The 23,584-nt window shown below is 41.5% G+C and overlaps 1 protein-coding gene across 6 annotated transcripts in view; it reads left to right on the forward strand.

Annotated features, from left to right (window-relative positions):
* Positions 1–256: 256 nt before the first annotated feature.
* ulk4 (unc-51 like kinase 4) overlaps positions 257–23,584 on the forward strand; it is a 185,841-nt gene continuing 162,513 nt past the window's right edge. For 4 of the 6 annotated variants that reach the window (XR_010011246.1, XR_010011245.1, XM_062991456.1 and 1 more), the window contains exons 1-15: positions 284–548; positions 1,337–1,516; positions 3,066–3,165; positions 3,506–3,645; positions 6,936–7,098; positions 8,098–8,199; positions 9,591–9,674; positions 9,752–9,827; positions 13,013–13,117; positions 15,209–15,306; positions 17,278–17,347; positions 18,751–18,817; positions 21,948–22,055; positions 22,145–22,205; positions 22,292–22,482. Coding sequence is in view for 4 of the 6 variants with exons in the window: in XM_062991456.1 (XP_062847526.1) it covers positions 1,379–1,516; positions 3,066–3,165; positions 3,506–3,645; positions 6,936–7,098; positions 8,098–8,199; positions 9,591–9,674; positions 9,752–9,827; positions 13,013–13,117; positions 15,209–15,306; positions 17,278–17,347; positions 18,751–18,817; positions 21,948–22,055; positions 22,145–22,205; positions 22,292–22,482 (1,503 nt within the window). In the remaining 2 variants the exon portion in view is untranslated. Of the gene's footprint in view, positions 549–1,336; positions 1,517–3,065; positions 3,166–3,505; positions 3,646–6,935; positions 7,099–8,097; positions 8,200–9,590; positions 9,675–9,751; positions 9,828–13,012; positions 13,118–15,208; positions 15,321–17,277; positions 17,348–18,750; positions 18,818–21,947; positions 22,056–22,144; positions 22,206–22,291; positions 22,483–23,584 lie in introns of those variants that run through there. The other 2 variants (XM_062991455.1, XM_062991458.1) reach the window with 2 other exon arrangements.

The raw sequence follows: 23,584 nt of genomic DNA on the forward strand, positions 1-23,584 counted from the left end.
GGCGTGCTCCCTGGTAACCTAGCAACAGCGGAATATCTCAATAGTAGGGGTGCTTCAAATAATCAGAAAGCTGTAAATAATGTAAAAATGCTTTATTTAAAGTTTTAAAGTACATTTAATAATTTTATTAAGGTTAAAAATGTCAGTATTACAAAATACTATTACAAACAAGTGGTGTTTTTGCATACCATGTGAATACCCTTAGAGCAGTCCACCCTATTTTGAAAGTAAATGAGTCCGTCTATGTTTCCGTTTGACAGCTGTTGCCAGTCCCGCGGTTTGTGAAGCTCTAGTTAAGAATTAGGAGTCGTTTTGGCGACTAAATGGACAAACTGTAAGACAAAATGCTGAATATATGAAATAACGCATGTTTTAGCTTTTATTCACGCTTTTATTTGACTTATAGAGGTTTTTATATTGACTTTATAGCTGTTTGCGGCTGGGTACCACTGTAAGTAGTTGTTAGCTAAGTGCTAACCTGAGTTTACCTGCATCATCACAAGGGGTGGTTAAGAGAACTTAACCATTATATTTCATGTTAATATTAGGTAGGTCACTAAATTAAATAAATACATACCAATATAAATTTGTCTTTTTGTTGTTCTTAATAAAACGAGACAGTTTAATGTAATGAAGTTCAATTGTATGGAAAACTGATAGTGTGTGGTGTACGGAACACTGTTAAACTACTCTGATATTTTTAAACATATAATATTGTTTATACTGTCGTACATTATATTGCATATTATATTGTTTGTATTGTTCTAGTTATTTTATTAATATTGCTGTATATTATATTACATACACCAATCAGGCATAACATTATGACCACCTTCCTAATACTGTGTTGGTCCCCCTTTTGCTGCTCTGTGTATTCTGACACCTTTCTATCAGAACCAGCATGAACTTCTTCTGCAGTTTAAGCTACAGAAGCCTTGGCCGCCCATGACCCTGTCGCCGGTTTACCACTGTTCCTTCCTTGGAGCACTTTTGATAGATACTGACCACTGCAGACCGGGACACACCCCACAAGAGCTGCAGTTTTGGAGATGCTCTGACCCTGTCGTGTCAAACTCGCTCAGATCCTCACGCTCGCCCATTTTTCCTGCTTCTAACATCAACTTTGAGGATAAAATGTCACTTGCTGCGTAATATATCCCCCCCACTAACAGGTGCCGTGATGAAGAGATAATCAGTGTTATTCACTTCACCTGTCAGTGCTCATAATGTTATGCCTGGTCAGTGTATATTATTTATATTGTTGTAGCATGTGATAAGGTGCATTACAGTGTATATAACCTGTTTTTTTAAATTTATAATTTAACTGAATCTACAGCAGGTTCAGGCTGTAATCTCTCCTTGGAAGTGAAGATCCGAGATGGAAAACTTCATTCTGTATGAAGAAATGGGAAGAGGTAGCAGGTCTGTTGTTTATAAGGGTAGAAGGAAGGGGAGCATTCACTTTGTGGCTATTCTCTGTGGTGAAAAATCCAAGAGGCCTGAGCTGACCAACCATGTGAGTAACATACCAGCTTATTCTACAAAACTAGATCAAGCAAAATAATATGAAAATGGAAGTATGTAACTTTTATATTGGGGACCTTGTGAAATCCTGGGCAAAACTCTGTTGAAGCTTGTGAAGAGTGTTATTATTTAACTTTGGGATTATTAATCTGGCTGTGTAAAATGTTCTATAACGCCATTTAACTGTGTGGCATTGCCTCTTTATTCCTTGTTGGCGATTAGAACTGACTGCACCAATTACAAAGTATAAACCGCATTTCCAGGAGTTGGGACATTTTCTAAAATGCAATAAAAATGTGAATCTGTGGCGCCCAGGTGGCACAGCAGGATATTCTACTAGCACTCCAGCGCCAAGATTCTGAACTGTTCGGTTTAAAGCGCCATCTAGCGGGCGTAATTGGCGGTGCCTGCAGCAGACACGTGTATTCTAGGGCGGGATGACCGGACTACGTGGGTGGGGTCTTCAAACGCTGTCTAAGGACCCTGACTGGCAGATAGAGAGGCGCCTGTGCAGAGTGCACGGGTGAAAAAGGGTTCAGCTAAGGGCTGCACGTGGGTCGGAGGCGGCGGAAGACAAATTAAACACTAAATTGGGAGAAAATGCATCAATAAAATAGAAAAAAAGTGAATCTGTGTTCTGCTTGAGCAACTTGGTTGTATTTTTTACATTTAAATACATTTTGAATGTCATGCCTGCAACACACTCTAAAAAGTTGAAACAGAGGCAAAATAAAACTGCAAAGTTTTAAATGTGTGCGACCTCTGAGCCCTCTGACAGCAGTGCATGAGAGAGCATTGTGCTGCTGTGATAAGTATGACCACATGGGCTCAGGAGCGCTTCAGAAAACCGTTGTCACTTAACACAGTTTACATACGTCAATTTTATGAGTCCGAGCTTCTCCTAGATGGACAGAAACACTGGAAACGTCGCATTTTGTTTTTGGAAAAAATAGATTTATCTGTCCCAATGACTAAATGGACCATCCAGACTGTTATCAGCAAAATGGGCAAACGCTGTCATGGTATGGGGGTGCATCAGTGCCCACAGCATGGGGGACTAGCATATGTGAAGGGACGTAGAAAAGGGGCACACAGTGCAGCTGTAGCCTAGTGGTTAAGATACTGGTCCAGTACTCGGAAGGTTGCCGATTCAAGCCTCACCACTGCCAGGTTGCCACTGATGGGCCCTTGAGCAAGGCCCTTAACCCTGTAATATAATGTAAATGTTAATTAGCCAATAAATGTTAGATTGTCTGTTCTTGTCTATTAGGTGTGTAAATGCAATTAAGCATACACCATTGTGATTCTTCAACACAAAACAATCACTGGAATTCCATTTCTACAACACAGTTGTTGTTTTATATGAATAAAATACGCACATAAGTATTAAATGTTGTTTTTAATACTGGTCTACGTCTGATAGTTGTCTCACTAAGCTTAGATTGCCCATCGATTAAAATGGTATTACAAAATGGTGTCAGAGCTCATGATACTGACTGATCCATTTCAACACAATACTGTTACTTTTATTGTTCTGACAGGTACGGCTCACACATGATATGAAGCATGATAATGTGGTCTCTTTCTATGAGTGGTATGAGACCAGTAATCATCTCTGGCTGGTGGTTGAATTGTGCACAGGTAAGGTCTCAGAGATGAGGATATCCTGATGTTCTTTAATTCCAAATGCAGTACCAATATGTACGCTTTTAGTGTTAATTGTTACTGACCCTTATAGCGTCTGAGCAGCGTGTTCCGACCTGTGACACGTCAGCTTTCACTTGTTTACCTGTTAAAACAGGTTGAAAAGTGTCAAATCTGATTGGAAAATGAACACTCCGTACGTAGATCATCAGTAGATGCACTGGTGCACATAGAAATACTAAATAGTTGTGCAGATGCATTGTGCTTTGTATTCTTTTAAATGGTATTAAAAGCTGAAGTTTTCAGAATGTAATCCGGGTGTCTGTCATTTCTATAGGAGGGACGCTGAAAGCAGTGATTTCTCAGGACGAATGCCTGTCCGACGATGTTGTGCGAGAATTTGCCATGGACCTGATTAGAGGGCTTAAATACGTCCATGACTCTGGCGTAGTGTTTTCTGACCTCACCCCTGCTAAGGTAGCACCGCATGAAGCTAACGCACAGTAACACAATGTACAGTGATGGACAACAAACTAATTACATCCCTTCAGATTGCTTCTAATGAATGAGAATTTTGTTTATGGGTGCTCGGGTGGTGCTGCAGTAAATGACGCTTGCCTCTACTGTTGGGATCCAGGCGTTTGAATACCCAGTAGTGCTATCAGCCGTTCAGGTGTCTACATACAGACATGATTGACTATGCTGGGGGTGTCGTGGCTAAGGGTTTGTGATGGATGAATGGATGAATGGATGGATGGATGGATGGCATCCTGTCTTGGGTGTGTTTTTGAAAATTGAATTGAATAATTTATTTAAGGAACAATTTGTTTTGACTGGCGGAAGTAAATGTCCTTCTGGTTGGTCAAGCAGCAAACTACTGGGTTAATAAACAAACGACAAATTATTTACCTAACCAACTAGTGTTATTATTTTTGACTAAAGGCAAATAGAGCATTATACAGTATTTTAGAAACATTTTATTAACATTATTATATAACTTTTTTATATTATTGCTGCCTCAGTGCCCAAACAGCTTGCCCTTATATAGAGAAGAATGGATTTTATTATGTTAAGGACAGTTTATAACCTGTTCATAATGATGTGTGTATTGGATTATGCAGCAGGACAAAGATCCGAAATGCAAGTTCACAGTTTAAAAGTCCTGATTAACACTCAGTAGATGTGCAAAAACTAAACAGTGAGTCTGATTTCAACCAGTTTTACAAAGACATGCTTAAATGTATTATTTTATTAAGTAGAAAAAATGATTTAAAACAGATGTAGTTGTAGTTTTTGTTCCTAAACATCTTGCAACCAGTCATTAAGCTTATGAAGCAATTACGTTTACACAAAGGTCGTATAGGGGTTGGGTAATTTTGTTCCTTTTTATTTAGATTCCTCTTGGTGTAATATGAAGTTTTGTTGAATTACAGTGTATCACAAAAGTGAGTACACCACTCACATTTCTGCAGATATTTAAGTATATCTTTTCATGGGACAACACTGACAAAATGACACTTTGACACAATGAAAAGTAGTCTGTGTGCAGCTTATATAACAGTGTAAATTTATTCTTCCCTCAAAATAACTCAATATACAGCCATTAATGTCTAAACCACCGGCAACAAAAGTGAGTACACCCCTAAGAGACTACACCCCTAAATGTCCAAATTGAGCACTGCTTGTCATTTTCCCTCCAAAATGTCATGTGATTTGTTAGTGTTACTAGGTCTCAGGTGTGCATAGGGAGCAGGTGTGTTCAATTTAGTAGTACAGCTCTCACACTCTCTCATACTGGTCACTGAAAGTTCCAACATGGCACCTCATGGCAAAGAACTCTCTGAGGATCTTAAAAGACGAATTGTTGCGCTACATGAAGATGGCCAAGGCTACAAGAAGATTGCCAACACCCTGAAACTGAGCTGCAGCACAGTGGCCAAGATCATCCAGCGTTTTAAAAGAGCAGGGTCCACTCAGAACAGACCTCGCGTTGGTCGTCCAAAGGAGCTGAGTGCACGTGCTCAGCGTCACATCCAACTGCTGTCTTTGAAAGATAGGCGCAGGAGTGCTGTCAGCATTGCTGCAGAGATTGAAAAGGTGGGGGGTCAGCCTGTCAGTGCTCAGACCATACGCCGCACACTACATCAAATTGGTCTGCATGGCTGTCACCGTAGAAGGAAGCCTCTTCAGAAGTCTCTACACAAGAAAGCCCGCAAACAGTTTGCTGAAGACATGTCAACAAAGGACATGGATTACTGGAACCATGTCCTATGGTCTGATGAGACCAAGATTAATTTGTTTGGTTCAGATGGTCTCAAGCATGTGTGGCGGCAATCAGGTGAGGAGTACAAAGATAAGTGTGTCATGCCTACAGTCAAGCATGGTGGTGGGAATGCCATGGTCTGGGGCTGCATGAGTGCAGCAGGTGTTGGGGAGTTACATTTCATTGAGGGACACATGAACTCCAATATGTCTTGTGAAATACTGAAGCAGAGCATGATCCCCTCCCTCCGGAAACTGGGTCGCAGGGCAGTGTTCCAGCATGATAATGACCCCAAACACACCTCTAAGACGACCACTGCTTTATTGAAGAGGCTGAGGGTAAAGGTGATGGACTGGCCAAGCATGTCTCCAGACCTAAACCCAATAGAACATCTTTGGGGCATCCTCAAGCGGAAGGTGGAGGAGCGCAAAGTCTCAAATATCCGCCAGCTCCGTGATGTCGTCATGGAGGAGTGGAAAAGCATTCCAGTGGCAATCTGTGAAGCTCTGGTAAACTCCATGCCCAGGAGAGTTAAGGCAGTTCTGGGAAATAATGGTGGCCACACAAAATATTGACACTTCAGGAACTTTCACTAAGGGGTGTACTCACTTTTGTTGCCGGTGGTTTAGACATTAATGGCTGTATATTGAGCTATTTTGAGGGAAGAATAAATTTACACTGTTATATAAGCTGCACACAGACTACTTTTCATTGTGTCAAAGTGTCATTTTGTCAGTGTTGTCCCATGAAAAGATATACTTAAATATCTGCAGAAATGTGAGGGGTGTACTCACTTTTGTGATACACTGTATCTGAATTCATCAATCAGTATCCATTACTTTTTATTCGGTGTATGTGCAGCGCCACCTGAGCGCCCATCAATCAGTATCCAATAACAGAGGGAATCAGCTTAGTTATACCACTATAAACCGAGAAAAATAGAGCTACTAACTACTAAATAATTTTAATATTAAATAAATATTAAACATTAAATCAAGTATATTGATTTACATATCAAATCAAATATTCTAAATAGATAGATAGATACTTTATTACTCTTAAAGGATTAATAGTCTCCTACAGAGGGGAGACACAGTAGTTTTATAAATTCAAGCTCATAACAAACATTCATGGCACTAAGCAGACACTTTCATCCAAATTCACTTACAATTATGACTGAATACAATTAAATCGATTAAGGGTTTAGTGCCCAACAGTGGCCAAATAATGGGAAGGTGCTTGAACCAGCAACCTTTCGATTACTAGCCTAGGCCTGCAACCACTGAGTAAAAAAAGTATTGATTATTCCAATTATACTTTTCTTTAGAGATTTGTTATCAAATGTATTCAGTATTGGAAATATTTATTATATTTGTAAATGCAGACTAGACTTGTGTAGCTGTGCAGTAAAACAGAACTGACAAAGTGTCACTGGTGCTTAATGAGTCCATTTACTGCTCTGACCTACCAGCTCACTCATACTAACACGCATGTTTGTCCGTAGATTTTACTGGATGGCCCCGGTACTCTGAAGTACTCGAATTTCTGTCTGGCCAAAGCACAGGGAGAAAACCTAGAGGAGTTTTTCACGCTTGTGATGTCTGAGGATGGAGGTGACGGCAAAGAGAGTTGGACTCCTCACAAAAATATCAAGAACCGAACGCAAGGTCGACGCTGGGCGCCAACACGTCACAAACACACACGGATCACGCTGTTTACATCTGTTAGAATGCCAGATTATTCCGGTTTATGCTTCTAAATGGTTCATAGGTGTTATACCTTAGATTCTGATTGGTCAGCAAGTGTTGATTCATTTTGTTTAACAGGTGGACGTTACTGTAGAGGTCTAAAGTGTATCACAAGACTCAGAAAACAGCGAAACCAAATGCTCTGTATTATACTGTATAATGTGTAGCCAAGCATTTTAATGCCATATATATATAATGCTTTCTTTCTTGTTCCATTTTGTGAAGCTAAAACTCCACAGGTATAAGATCACAGCAGATAGTTAAACTGCTCTGTGTACTGTATATGATCGAAAAATTAAATGCTATCGGTTATATCCATATTGATATGAGCATGACAACAGTTTTTTTTACTGTCTGGTTCTATTACATGGCGGCACGGTGGCTAAGTGTGTAGCACAGTCACCTCACAGCAAGAAGGTCCTGGGTTCGATCCCCAGGCGGGGCGTTCCGGGTCCTTTCTGTGCGGAGTTTGCATGTTCTCCCTCTGTCTGTGTGGGTTTCCTCCCACAGTCCAAAGACGTGCAAGTGAGGTGACCTGGAGATACTGAATTGCCCTATAGGTGAATGAGTGCGTGTGTGTGTGTGTCTGTCCTGCGATGGACTGGTGCCCCATCCAGGGTGTTAATGTGTGCCTTGCACCCATTGAAAAGCTGGGATAGGCTCCAGCACCCCCCTGCGACCCTGATTGGATAAGCGGTTAAGACATTGAGACATATTTACAGACAACTAGGACTCGTAACGTATGATCAGGTGTCACAGCAAGGGAAATAATCGCAGTACATCACTTAGTTTATAAAATTTTCTTACAACAGTAATCCCCGTCATGATTAACCCCTCTCACAGACAGTTTTCAGCAGTTGAATGGATGCTTTGTAAGTATTTGGTCAGCTTGTCATTACATTAATCTGTGTTCGACAGGTTCTCCGCTGTACTGCGCTCCAGAGGTGCTGAAAGGTGAAGCCACCAGCATTTCGAGTGATCTCTGGGCGCTGGGCTGCATCCTCTACGAGATGTTCACAGGTCAGAACAAGAGCTGACAAAACTTAGTAGTGCTTTATTGGCTTTATAGATAACGGTGCAGATAACGGAGATTCCAGGTTTCGAATCTCAGCGGTGCTATCTGCCAGTCAGGTGTCTAAACAGACATGATTGGCTGTAATTGAGCTGGAGGTGCATGCAATGGATTGGCACCATGTTCAGGATATTTTTATCTAGTGTCCAGTGTTTCTTTTTTTTTTTTTTTATTATCTATTTTTTCCCACTTTTTCCCCCCCAATTTTTATCCCCATTCTAGTCATATCCAATTACCCTGATTATGTCCTCTATACTGGTTCAACCCCTTGCCGCTGACTGAGGACGCCACTCAACCGAATTGCGCCCCCTCCGGCACGCAATCGGTACAGACTTGCATTTTACACCCGCACGAGCCGAGTTCATACACCGAGAGACACTGCGCACGGAGGGTCACACTCCCCTCAATGTTATTCCTCAGCCCTGTGCAGGCGCCATCAGTCAACCAGCAGGGGCCGCAGTTGCACCAGTTATGAGAACCAATGCTCCGACTCTACCCGCTAAACCCATGAACAACAGCCAAACGTTGTTCATACTGCCGCCCAACCCAGTCGGAAAGGTAGAGCTGAGTTTCGATACGATGTGTCTAGTAGTGTCCAGTGTTTCCTAGTGGAAAGATACCCACTGTGACCCTGGCCAGGATAAAGCGGTTGATTGAAATGAACTTTTTTTTATTACAAATTTCTTGTAAGCATTGACAAAACGTAGTGCTTCATTGGCTTTTTAGATAACGGCATTGTTTGCATTTGGGCGTTAGGGTGGCACAGTAGTCTATTACGCCAGCCCACCACTGCTGAGATCCAGGTTCGAATCTCAGAGGTGCTATCTGCCAGCCAGGTGTCTGAACAGACATGATTGGCTGTGTCTGAGTTGGGAGTGGCCATAGCGTGCAATGGATTAACACCCTGCGATGCAATGGATTGACACCATGTTCAGGATATTCCAACCTAGCGTCCAGTGTTTCCTAGTGGAACTGGACCTGCTGTGACCCTGACCAGGATAAAGCGGTTGATCGAAATGAAATATTTTCCTAATTGTTTGACTGTTAACTGTTAATATCTATTGAGCCGTTCATTCTTGATTTGGCCTTAATAAATGAATATGCATTCATTTATTGAGCCATTCATCTTTAGTAACCGCTGCATCCTGACTAGGGTCACAGTGGGTCCGGTGCCTGTGGAAACAGCAAGGCAGGAATGCACCATAAATAGGGTGTTAATCTATCGCAGGGCAACACACTTTTAGGATACCATGTCCTGTAATAGCTGCTCAGTGTTCTTCAGTAAATGTGTTTTGTCTGTGGGAACTTGTTTCATCATTTTTATTTATTCTCTTCCTAGGAAAGCCACCGTTCTTCTCTGAGACTTACACTGATTTGGTTGATCTGATTTTACACGCCGATCCGCCGCCTCCAGTGCAAAAAGGTTTACCAGCAGCCGCCTTTAAACCTCTTGCTCTTAGAAATTCATACTATAATGTGTGTGTTCTTGTGTTCTTAAAGGACCCGGTTGTTTACAGTCTAGTCCTGAATTCCACAGCCTGCTGTTTGGTCTGCTGCAGAAAAATCCTCTGAATAGGCGAGTATACATATACAGCTGCAAATATAACATGTTCATGCTGCTATTTATCATAAATCTATCAGCCTTTTAATGTAGATTACATTTAGTAAATATTGAAAAAAATATAGCACAGTGAATTTTAGTCATTAATTGTTTTGATTTGTCATATTTCTCTCACTAATGGGTTCAAAAAAATGGTTTTAATTTTAATCAACATGAAATATAAATGTATATTTTCAGCATTTTCATTGATGCCAAACCCTGTCACTTCAACGGTCTAGTTTTAGGTCCCTGAGATTTTTTTCCTGCCCAGCTGTCATAACCACAATTTCATATTACATGGTCTCATTTTCATTCATCAACTTCTTTATCCTTTTCGGCGTCAGGTCCGGTTCCACCAGGGAACACCAGGCACAAGGCAGGAATTCCCTGGTCAGGGCGCCAATCAGGGATTAGCCAATCATGTCAGTGTAAAAGCTGACCGATAGTGTGGGCTAGTGTGATGGACACATGCTTTTACTGACTGCTGGTTTTAGGCTTTTAAATAAATGAGGAGCAATAAATTCTATTGGCCTTGCTCTAATTCATCTGTTTAAAAGAGATTAGTATGCCTTTAATCTTGACCTGCACTGAACATTTATTGTTCCACACAGCTAAATCCATCAGCGCTGCAAGAGCTATTTTCAGTATTGAAAAATGTTCTATAATGCCAAAGCTGTATAAAAAAGGAGTCATTGTTTACCTCTAAAGCTGTTATTGAGAAAAATGTGTAACTAATAATTAATATTCAGTGTGCTAGGCCATTTCCCAGCTTCTCTGTTAATGCCTTAAGTACCAGAGGTTGCCACCATTTAACTTTAAACCATGCACAGAACTTTATAGAAGTAGCACAGTGACTCGGTGGGTAGCACTGTCACTTCACAGCAAGAAGGTCCTGGGTTTGATTCCCAGATGGAGCGGTCCGGGTCCTTTCTGTGTGGAGTTTGCATGTTCTTCTCATGTCGGCGTGGGTTTCCTCTGGAAGCTTCAATTTTCTAAGTTTTTGACTTAAGCAATCCTACCTACCCTACCCTACCCTACCCTACCCTACCCTACCCTACCCTACCCTACCATGCCCTACCTATTTTTATATTGTTTGGAAACTGTGTGCTACATAGAGATAGATACAGATAGAAAGCTGCCTTATTGCTTCAGATGTACTTAAACTCAAGTTCCCTGATGTTCCATATACAGGTCCTTCTAAAAAAATTAGCATATTGTGATAAAGTTCATTATTTTCCATAATGTAATGATAAAAATTAAACTTTCATATATTTTAGATTCATTGCACACCAACTGAAATATTTCAGGTCTTTTATTGTTTTAATACTGATGATTTTGGCATACAGCTCATGAAAACCCAAAATTCCTATCTCAAAAAATTAGCATATCATGAAAAGGTTCTCTAAACGAGCTATTAACCTAATCATCTGAATCAACGAATTAACTCTAAACACCTGCAAAAGATTCCTGAGGCTTTTAAAAACTCCCAGCCTGGTTCATTACTCAAAACTGCAATCATGGGTAAGACTGCCGACCTGACTGCTGTCCAGAAGGCCATCATTGACACCCTCAAGCAAGAGGGTAAGACACAGAAAGAAATTTCTGAACGAATAGGCTGTTCCCAGAGTGCTGTATCAAGGCACCTCAGTGGGAAGTCTGTGGGAAGGAAAAAGTGTGGCAGAAAACGCTGCACAACGAGAAGAGGTGACCGGACCCTGAGGAAGATTGTGGAGAAGGGCCGATTCCAGACCTTGGGGGACCTGCGGAAGCAGTGGACTGAGTCTGGAGTAGAAACATCCAGAGCCACCGTGCACAGGCGTGTGCAGGAAATGGGCTACAGGTGCCGCATTCCCCAGGTCAAGCCACTTTTGAACCAGAAACAGCGGCAGAAGCGCCTGACCTGGGCTACAGAGAAGCAGCACTGGACTGTTGCTCAGTGGTCCAAAGTACTGTTTTCGGAAATCAAGGTGCCAGAGTCTGGAGGAAGACTGGGGAGAAGGAAATGCCAAAATGCCTGAAGTCCAGTGTCAAGTACCCACAGTCAGTGATGGTCTGGGGTGCCATGTCAGCTGCTGGTGTTGGTCCACTGTGTTTTATCAAGGGCAGGGTCAATGCAGCTAGCTATCAGGAGATTTTGGAGCACTTCATGCTTCCATCTGCTGAAAAGCTTTATGGAGATGAAGATTTCATTTTTCAGCACGACCTGGCACCTGCTCACAGTGCCAAAACCACTGGTGAATGGTTTACTGACCATGGTATTACTGTGCTCAATTGGCCTGCCAACTCTCCTGACCTGAACCCCATAGAGAATCTGTGGGATATTGTGAAGAGAAAGTTGAGAGACACAAGACCCAACACTCTGGATGAGCTTAAGGCCGCTATCGAAGCATCCTGGGCCTCCATAACACCTCAGCAGTGCCACAGGCTGATTGCCTCCATGCCACGCCGCATTGAAGCAGTCATTTCTGCAAAAGGATTCCCGACCAAGTATTGAGAGCATAACTGAACATAATTATTTGAAGGTTGACTTTTTTTGTATTAAAAACACTTTTCTTTTATTGGTCGGATGAAATATGCTAATTTTTTGAGATAGGAATTTTGGGTTTTCATGAGCTGTATGCCAAAATCATCAGTATTAAAACAATAAAAGACCTGAAATATTTCAGTTGATGTGCAATGAATCTAAAATATATGAAAGTTTAATTTTTATCATTACATTATGGAAAATAATGAACTTTATCACAATATGCTAATTTTTTGAGAAGGACCTGTATAAGCAATTTATAAAAACATAGTTTGCGTTTCATGAACATAAAGTGGGTTTTTTTTTTTCACTGTTGAAAATCAGTCACTTTGCAGCAGATTAAACGTAGACAAATGTTTTTTAATGAACTGTCATGTTTCCTAGTGTTAGTAAATTATGGGTAAATGCTCAGTTTGATAAAGATGCCCCTGCATCGTTTAGCCTCCATGTGTGCCAGCATCTTGCAAAGCTTAAACACTGAAGCAGAAGTCGAAACGTGGTCAGAAATAGTGTAGCCCTGATTCCAAAACAGTGATGCATCTACTAAATCCTGTAATTCCATTTGTTTCAAACGTTTGTTCAGTGAGTGGATAGTACGGTAATACCTAATAATATTACTGTCTCTTACTCTGAACAGGCTAAACTGGGAGCAAGTGTTGCAGCATCCGTTTTGGAGGGGAGCATTTTCAGTAGATGCCCATTCTGAAGCTAATGAAGACGAAGTCGCCCATCTTGACTCCAGGTAAATTTTGTTCAGTGATAATACTCTCTAATGAATGCAGATTTTAAACCCTGCGTTCTCACGAGAGTGTAAGCGTGCATTCTCACGAGAGTATGTTCCCAGTACCAGCATTACTGAACCTAAGAGTGAATTATTACATTCAGGTAATGCAGAGGGGGCCGAAAATGTAGACACAGTATGCTCACACACACAAGGAATTTCACATTGGTTATACAGATGCTAGCAGTGCACGATAAATACAATAAGGACAGTCTTATACACACTCACTCTCACACACTCTCTCTCTAACACACATTCATACCTGTAAACATTAGCATGTGTAATTCACATTATGGGTTAAGGTGCAGGGTTCCGTGCAATATAGAAACACTAGAAAAATATATAAATAAGAAATAAAAAATGAATGTGAAAGACCAGTGTATGCAGTGTTGTGAGTCATTATATAAGTTAAATAGGTAATTTGTAGATGTACAAGTGTCCCAAAGATGACCAGTTCTGTAGTGATTAATTGTTCATGAGCAGAATGGAGTGTAGCCTGGTTGTTCTGGTCTTTGTGGCTGAAGCGTCGGCCTGATGAAAGGCACCGAAACAGGTTATGGCCAGGGTGAGATGGGTCAGCAATAGGGATGTAACGGTGCACCGGAAGACAGTTAAAAATCGGTAAATCATTTAAGATGAATCGATATTCACTTTAAACAGCAGAGGGCGCTGGCGCTATATATTTTATTACAGAATAAGGGGAATGTGTAGCATTTATTTTGCATAGTTTGCACCTAGCTAATAAATAAAAGGACATTCATTATTTAGATGAATTAAATAAAAGCACAAATGCAGTTTTTTATTTTAAATAGAAGTAATAAAAGGAAACGTCGGGGAAAAAATCGGGGGAAAATCGTATCGTGAGCCCAGTATCGTGAATCGTATCGCATCGTGGGTAGAGTGTATCGTTACATCCCTAGTCAGCGATGATTTTCCCTGCGCGCTTCCTGGTTCTGGAGGCATGCACATCCAGCAGTGTGGGCAGCTTTACACCAATGGTCCTCTCTGCAGACCTGATGATGCGCTGCAGTCTTCTGGTGTAGACGCTATCTATGAACGTTCTCCAAATTAAATCGAACTGCGGTAAACAATGTGTAGTATGATGTCTATCTCTTGATGTGTATAAATGTAGTTATAAATAAACTTTATAATTGGTTTTGCTCACAGTGTTTATGTTCATCTTACTGTTTTACTTTACTGCTACCTTCACTACGTTACGCTGATTTTTTTATCCCCATTCTAATCGTGTCCGATTACCCTGATTGCGTCCTCTATACTGACTCGACCCTTTTGCCGCTGACTGAGGACGCCACTCAACTGACTTGCGCCCCCTCCGGCACGCAGTCAGTACAGCCTGCATTTTTCACCTGCACGAGCCGAGTTCATACACCGCCGTCAGTCAACCAGCAGGGGCCGCAGTCGTACCAGTTATGAGGACCTACGATCCGACTCTACCCCTAACCCTGAACAACAGCCAAACGTTGTTCATACTGCCGCCCAACCCAGTCGGAAAGGCAGAGCCGAGTTTCCATACGACGCATCTAGAAACCCAACTCTGGTGCGCTAGCGTACTTTACCGCTGCGCCACCTGAGCGGCTCGTTACGCTGATTTGGTCAAATAGAGTCCATATGAAACTCTGATGTATTTTATATTGTAAAAATGTTCGTACAGGGTTTCAGCAGCAGTTCTGGATAAAAGCTTCTGCTAAATCCATGTTATTCCAAATGTAAATGTTATTGTAAATAAAAATGTCATGGGACACTATGAGAGCTTGTCGATTATCGGTTAGCCATCAACTAGTAGTCAAAGTCAGTTGGCAAAATTTGCATCTCCTGCATAGACAGCACATGATTTGTGACTCGTGGTCAGGATCCACTCCGCTTTAATCATATCCTGTTCTCTTAGCAAACACAGTACAGTACACATTGTATACAACTCACCTGGGTTTTTCTTTCCATTCTCCAATGCGTTGTGTTTAAATGAATTACTGCTGAATTATATTCTTATAGAGGTCAGAAGTAAAACTAAACCCTGCGTGTTTTAACTTTCAGTGTACAGTTGGTGTCACTGTCATCTCAGACGGCAGTGAAAGGCCAGACAGTGGCAGCTGGTGCCATTAGTCCACACCTCAGCAAGTCCTTCACACTGGGTAACGTGGTGAACGTGAGACTTTACTCGCACTCTTTAGCCTCCTGTGCAAGTGCTAACTCTTATATACAGCTTACACCGATCAGCCATAACATTTAAACCACCTCCTTGTTTCTACACTCACTGTCCATGTTATCAGCTCCACTTTGTAGTTCTACAATTACTGACTGTAGTCCATCTGTTTCTCTGCATGCTTTGTTAGCCCCCTTTCATGCTGTTCTTCAATGGTCAGGACCCCCACAGGACCACCACAGAGCAGGTATTATTTAGGTGATGGATCATTCTCAGCACTGCAGTGACACTGACATGGTGGTGGTGTGTTAGTGTGTGTTGTGCTGGTATGAGTGGATCAGACACAGCAGTGCTGCTGGAGTTTTTAAACCCCGTGTCCACTCACTGTCCACTCTATTAGACACTCCTACCTAGTCGGTCCACCTTGTAGATGTAAAGTCAGAGACGATCGCTCATCTATTGCTGCTGTTTGAGTCGGTCATCTTCTAGACTTTCATCAGTGGTCACAGGACGCTGCCCACGGGGCGCTGTTGGCTGGATGTTTTTGGTTGGTGGACTATTCTCAGTCCAGCAGTAATAGTGAGTTTAGTGTTTAAAAACTCCAGCAGCGCTGCTGTGTCTGGTCCACTCATACCAGCACAACACACACAATAATACCTGCTCTGTGGGGGTCCTGTGGGGGTCCTGACCATTGAAGAACAGCATGAAAGGGGGTAACAAAGCATGCAGAGAAACAGATGGACTACAGTCAGTAATTGTAGAACTACAAAGTGCTTCTATATGGTAAGTGGAGCTGATAAAATAAACAGTGAGTGTAGAAACAGGGAGGTGGTTTTAATGTTATGGTTGATCAGTGTATATACACTCACTAGCCGTTTTATTAGGAACACCATAACACTCAAAACAGCTTTGATTTTAAGCTTTCTAGCATATCAGTTTATTCAATAATAACATGCAGTGCTTGTGTATATACTTTCCCATAATGAATATGTGTAGGAAAGCAATAAGTGCTGCTTTATAAAACTAATGCTTTTATAAGAAATCTCTTCATACGTAACTGGGGAAACGGGCTGGGTGGGGACAAAGATTGCTGTTATGCTATGATGAGGCATCCTGGGGTTCTATTAAATTCACTGGATATTCGCTGGACACGCAGCACAGCTCCCTTATTAGTTGAATGTAAACCTAGAACATCCAGCGACGGTTCGAGGCTTCATGTTCTGTCTCGAACAGGAAAATACTCGTCCGTGTTTTGACCCCCTGCACCGCATCCACAAAATTGATTGTTAGTTTTCCAAACTCAGTTACCCGAGTCGTGTTTTTAGCTGCTTTACACTTTCACAAAGTGAATTTTGACTAAGCGATTGCTAACTGAATTGCCGTAGGATCGCTAGGACGCCTCGTAGTGCAGATTAACCAGCAAACGTGAGAGACACTAATGCTACACGAATGAAAAACGCCAAATCGCTGAACACACACCTTAAAGATTGAATTTCACAGCAAATTGCATATTACACGAGAAAAGGAGCACTTCACGGTGTGAATTAGATAGGGCCTTAACCATGACTGCAATGGCTCAGGTTTTAATCGTCCACTAATAAAAATAGCCAAACGTTTCTGTTCCTCTTCAAACCTTTGCTGTCATTCAGAGATTAAAAAAAATCCATTGGTGAACATAAATCTCATGTAGTCAAACAATCATGAACCAGGCAGGTGCTTAATCCCACAGGAGAGGCCATGCATGACAGAAATAAGAGATTATAGGAATTTGTGTTGCTTTTTTTTGTATTATGGACACAATACAGCACTTGGTACAATCTGCTATAGTGCTTTAAGAGGATTACAGTAAAACAAACCCCCTCCCACCAGTTCCAGATGCAACATAAGTACACGTTTATTTATGTTAGATATTCAGTAGATTTTCTTAGAACTGTTTTTAATAACGTTTTTTGTCTCCTAGCTAACATGACCGAGTTTAAACCCAAGTCTGTGTTGGATGCAGATGCCAGAGAGTCTATTTTCCTTCTCAGGTACGTCTGTTCATGTAGACTCGATGACATTATCAGTGATCGTTAGGGGAAGTGTCGGCACGGTGGCTAAGTGGGTAGCACTGTCACCTCACAGCAAGAAGGTCCTGGGTTTGATCTTCAGGCTGGGCGGTCCGGGTCCTTTCTGTGTGGAGTTTGCATGTTCTCCCCGTGTCTGCGTGGGTTTCCTCCGGGAGCTCCGGTTTCCTCCCACAGTCCAAAAACATGCAAGTGAGGTGAACTGGAGAAACTAAATTGTCCATGACTGTGTTCGATATAACCTTGAGAAGTGATGAATCTCTTGTTTCATGATTGTTAAATAGATTATGTGCCTTTCTACAGTACATACATTATCATAATTTTAGTTACAGTGAAGCCTAGTGGGTAGAGCCAGCCACTCTTGGGCCCTTGAGCGAGGCCCTTAACCCAGTCTGCTCCAGGGGTGCGCTCTGACCCCAGCTTCCAAACAAAAAGAATTTCATTGTACTATACACTGATCAACCATAACATTAAAACCACCTCCTTGTTTCTACACTCACTGTCCATGTTATCAGCTCCACTTACCATATAGAAGCACTTTGTAGTTCTACAATTACTGACTGTAGTCCATCTGTTTCTCTACATGCTTTGTTACCCCCTTTCACCCTGTTCTTTAATGGTCAGGACCCCCACAGGACCACCACAGAGCAGGTATTATTTAGGTGGTGGATCATTCTCAGCACTGCAGTGACACTGACATGGTGGTGGTGTGTTAGTGTGTGTTGTGCTTGTACGAGTGGATCAGACACAGCAGCGCTGCTGGAGTTTATAAATACCGTGTCCACTCACTGTCCACTCTATTAGTCACTCCTACCTAGTCGGTCCACCTTGTAGATGTAAAGTCAGAGACGATCGCTCATCTATTGCTGCTGTTTGAGTCGGTCATCTTCTAGACCTTCATCAGTGGTCACAGGACGCTGCCCACGGGGCGCTGTTGGCTGGATATTTTTGGTTGGTGGACTATTCTCAGTCCAGCAGTGACAGTGAGGTGTTTAAAAACTCCAGCAGCGCTGCTGTGTCTGATCCACTCATACCAGCACAACACACACTAACACACCACCACCATGTCAGTGTCACTGCAGTACTGAGAATCATCCACCACCTAAATAATACCTGCTCTGTGGTGGTCCTGTGGGGGTCCTGACCATTGAGGAACAGCATGAAAGGGGGTAACAAAGCATGTAGAGAAACAGATGGACTACAGTCAGTAATTGTAGAACTACAAAGTGCTTCTATATGGTAAGTGGAGCTGATAACATGGACAGTGAGTGTAGAAACAAGGAGGTGGTTTTAATGTTATGGCTGATCGGTGTACACGTCTTCTTATTCTTCCTCTCGTCTTGTTTTTATTCTATATGACACGACAGTTCACGTCCAACTCCAAGAACGAGCAGCGCTGTGAATGAGATGGAAAACACAGAAGTAAAGACACATGTAAGCATTCACAAGCACACAAAGCTGAACTGGAAAAATAAATGCTTTTTTTTGTGTATGGGTTAGGAGACTCGGTTCTGTCAAATGCAATTTAAGTAACTATGCGAACAAATTTTAATGAAGTAATTTTTATTTGATGTCTTTGAAGTACATATTTGACAATGTGATATGCATGTATATACATAAACAAAGATACGTTAATAGTTCAAAATAACAATTGATTGCAACAAGTATTTAGACATCATACCTTAATGAGATAATAGTTTACAGTCCCTTAAGTTCTAGGTATTAATTGTGTATTAATGCTTAACTATCATGGTTATCGTGGTATCGTGGTTAAGGTACTGGACTAGTAATCAGAAGGTTGCTGGTTCAAGCCCCACCACTGCCAGGTTGCTGCTGTTGGGCCCTTGAGCAAGGCCCTTAACCCTCAATTGCTCAGAATGTAACTGCAATGTAAGTCGCTTTGGATAAAAGCGTCTGCTAAATGCCGAAAATGTAAATGTTACCTAAATTTGTACCAACATTTGAGGGCAGTCGAGGGTCAAGGGCCTTGCTCAAGGGTCCAACAGAACCGGCTACGAACTACTGAGCTACCACTGCCCTATAAATGCCTCACACTTACTTGGTTAATACCTGGAACTTAAGGGTCTGTAAAGGAAAGCATTACTACATAGTTAGCTATTTGTTTTTCAGATATGTCCTATTCCTATTTGCAAACCATCACTAATTTCCCAAAGTTAAGAGGGGCCCTTGGATGGACCTACACTTTTTAATTAGCTACGTTGTTAATGCTTCAAAATGTGTAATAATCTTAAGTGGATATACGAAGTAAAGTGGTTCACGGATAGTAGATGTCAGAGCACCATCTACTGGCCAATCCTGGAATTAGTTGCAACTAAAAAGTCCTGAGGAGTTTAAAAGTACTTGACGTTCAGATTTTACTCTATATTATCAACAGAGTTACAGTGTCATTTATACACTGCAGCTTTACATTGTATGTGATTTTAATCAAACACTTTATAAGAGGTGCATTCATTCCTCTATTTCTGTTTTTACTGTGACACCATATTGAAGTGCTGATACTGATACAGCACACACCCTACCAGAGATGTTCACAAGTCACAAAATACGAGTCCGAGTCAAGTCACGAGTCTTTAGACTAGAGTACGAGTCAAGTCACGGGTCAATATAATAAACACAAAACATATATTGGAAATGTAGCGTAGAAATAAACAAATAATCTGTAAGTTCAGATAAAAAACAACAACAGATTAGCGAGTGTATTTAGCCGTTTTATTTAGTGCCTTTACTGTAAATGAATGTAATTTCTGTAACAAGAAGGTTCCAGTTAAAAGCTTCAACTGATACGTTTTGTTTTCATTGCAAATTACAGCACAGCGGCCAAAATCCCAAACACAGCAAAAAATCCATAACCGCTGCTTACCTGAGCTTCTGTTCTTCCAGATACTATTATATTTATAAGCGTGTGTCCCATTAGGAATAGAATCCGTTATTTTGTAAATGTGCTTATAATTAAAAACCTCCAAACTTTTCCCGGTCGTGAAGTAAAACACGAACTGGTTAGAAAGCCGATCGAGCGTTTCATTACCGCGTCATCTGTGTGACGCTGCAAACTAAATAAATACAAATAACAGCATTTCTTACTAACAATTACAATCAGAAGCTCTGATTGGTTCAGAAAGCGGTTCTTACAACCATTAGCGCCGATTCTGTAGGAGCGTCCCATTCACATGATCTGTTACTGTGAAGTGCACTACGTAGGGTATTCCACCATTTTAAGTGAGATTCCGATCCAAAGGTAACGAAAATGTTCAAATGAAGTGAGTAGCAGGCGACGCTTCATCACTACACCGGAAGCTGGCTGGAACATTTACACGTTGCGTGTGTTGCGGGTTAAGACGGCCAAAACGGGTTATTGTTAACTAATGTTAACACATGCTGACACTAGAGACTTTTGAATCATTTGAACCAATTGTGTGTGTGTGCGACTTACGTCCCCATTGATGCGATTTACGTCCCCATCTCTGCATCCTACTGCTGTGTTTCTGTACTGGTCTGCCTTATACTGTAACCGTGTGCAACACTGACCATCCACAAACCACGTAAACACGACCAAGTCGTCTGAGCGAGTCTCACCTTGGAGAAACCTACCGCTTTAAGTGCATTCACAAGAGCAATTCCTCAGTTTTAATGGGCTAGGTCATTCTGGCACCCTTCTCTTTTTAGTACATCATCGTTAATGCTTCTAAATGTATACTTCTTTTGTTTATTTTACTTAAGTACTGTTAGAACATCAAGAGATCTCGAATAAATCTTGAGGCTCAGATCCTCTACTCCAGTGTCATTTGCTGAGTCTAAGAGAAAGAGCCCTGCGCACCGGAAACTCATCACACACAGACAGTCAGAGTAAACTTCTGTTTCATCGTATTAGGAATTGAGCTTATATAGCTGATGTGTACGTGAGAATGTGAGCCTATGTCTAAGCTTAGTGGAATTATTTACGAGCACAGTCCAGAACTGAGTTAATGGTCAGAGGCGTTGGGGTTGTTTGGAGGTTAGCTATTAATGAAATGAGTAGCTCTGTTGCAACACAGAGGCCAGAGGAGAAGGACAAGTCACCAAAAGTCAAGTCAAGTCAAGTCAACTTTATTTATATAGCGCTTTTTACAATAGACATTGTCTCAAAGCAACTTTACAAAATCCAGGACCAACAGATACAAAAACCCCTGTTGAGCAAGCCGAGGGCGACTGTGGCAAGGAAAAACTCCCTGAAAATGACAGGAAGAAACCTTGAGAGGAACCAGACTCAGCAGGGCCCATCCTTCTTGGGTGGTCTGGAGGATACTTTAAATAAATACACGATTTACACATCATACAAACACAGAATTAAATGAACTAAAAGTTTATGGACACCCTGATATTTTACCTAACAAGTACGACAAATACATTGTGTTTAAATGTAAGTGGATATTGGTTAGCTAATTGGTTGTAGCAGGTGTAAGAGCATGAAAATTAGGAACATGGTAGGGAGGAAATGATTTCCAAGTACAGACAAATAATGCTTAACATGTAAAATCTCTTAAATTCACCGTGTTTCGTATCCCAGGACGGCAGTGTGTCGGAGGATTTACAGAGTGATTATCGCGTCCAAATCAAAGAGCTCATATACACAGACTCCGATCTGACTGTGACTCCTATCATGGACAATCCAAAAGTAAGGCTTGAAATCACGTCACATGAATTCATACATATAATTCATTTAAATAAATAAAAAATCTTAATCTGTTGCTTTTATTTCCTCAGATTTTAAAAACTGCTCCTGTCAGATTTGACTCCAAAACTCTGTGTGTAACGGCGCATTCAGGTAACACGTGTCACTGTTGATTACCGTGGATCACGAGTCCTATAAGCGACTAAGTCCCCGACGTTCATCTTTGTTTATCGTTTTAGCCGAGCGCTTGGCATGTCTGGACGCGGGGGACTGGGCGTCGTTCCTGCAGCAGGTCTGCGCCGCTCTGGACTCAGTGGACCGAGCTGGATCAGGAGCAACGACACCGAGGGCTAAACTCAACCTGCTGTGTTATCTGTGCTGCGTTTGTGGCCACCGAGACACAGCCACACGCTTCATGCACTCCCAGCTGGTGAGCAACGGGAACCTTAAACGTCTCCTGCTGTTCTACACACTTACAGTAGATCCTCGTCACATCATCTGCTGACACTTTTATTTACTGCATCTTATTAAACGTCCCAACTTTTCCGGAGATGGCCATTTTGTAGAAGGCAGTAAAATGAATCTGTCATGTGTTAATTCTCTCGAATAATGAACACTTCTGTTAACACTGGGGCACCTCTTCTAATTAATACATTCATGTGCTGCAGTTGTAATACATCAGTCATCTAAAGGAAATCAAATGATTTATTAATTAGAAGGAATTAACTAGAACATCCACTTAGTCTTTTTTGACCAATATCAGATCCCAAGCGTACAAACACTGTCCTCTTTTGACCGTATGGGCACAAATTCCCCCAGACATACTTTAAAGACTTGTGAAAGCATTCTTCTGAGAAGCCTTCTCAGAAGAGTGGCAGTTCTTCACGTAGAGATCACTGTACCACCAGTTTTTAAATTAGGACGTCCAACAAGCTTATGGCCACGTGTCCAAATACTTTAACATGATGTTAATGGTCTTCAGTTAATAAGTAATAACAGAGTGATCTAAACTATCTTTTTTGAAAATGTTAAGTAATTTTTAAATATTTTTTTTGTTCATTGTTCATTTACAGTTTTACTTACATTTCGCATCTGACCACCAGAGCTGAGATTTAAATTCAGTAGTTTAAGTTGCAATACATTTTATTAAAAGGATGTAATAGAAAATTGCCTTGTTGTTGCCACTGCTTTTGTCAACAGCTACCGGGTCATGTTGGCTCCCGGTGTCTTGTGGAGAACGACGTCACAGCCTCACCATCTAAATAAATTTTACTTACTTATTTGTCATTTATACATATACAGATGTAAAGTACTTTATTCGCGTATCAGTGCGCATGGTCAGCCATCAAAAAGGATTAAGGGCCTCGCTCAAGGGCCAAACAGTGGCTGCATAGCAGAGCTGGAATTCGAACTCCCAACCTTTCAGGTGATAGCTCAAAGCTCTACCCACTAGGCTACCACTGTGCTCATTAGGTACGGGATAGAAAGTTTTGGGTTGTGAGGAAATCGTTTTGTGCTGTAGGGTACCGTGC

The sequence above is a fragment of the Trichomycterus rosablanca genome, chromosome 3, assembly GCF_030014385.1.
Source record: "Trichomycterus rosablanca isolate fTriRos1 chromosome 3, fTriRos1.hap1, whole genome shotgun sequence".
In the NCBI taxonomy this organism is placed as follows: Eukaryota; Metazoa; Chordata; class Actinopteri; order Siluriformes; family Trichomycteridae; genus Trichomycterus; species Trichomycterus rosablanca.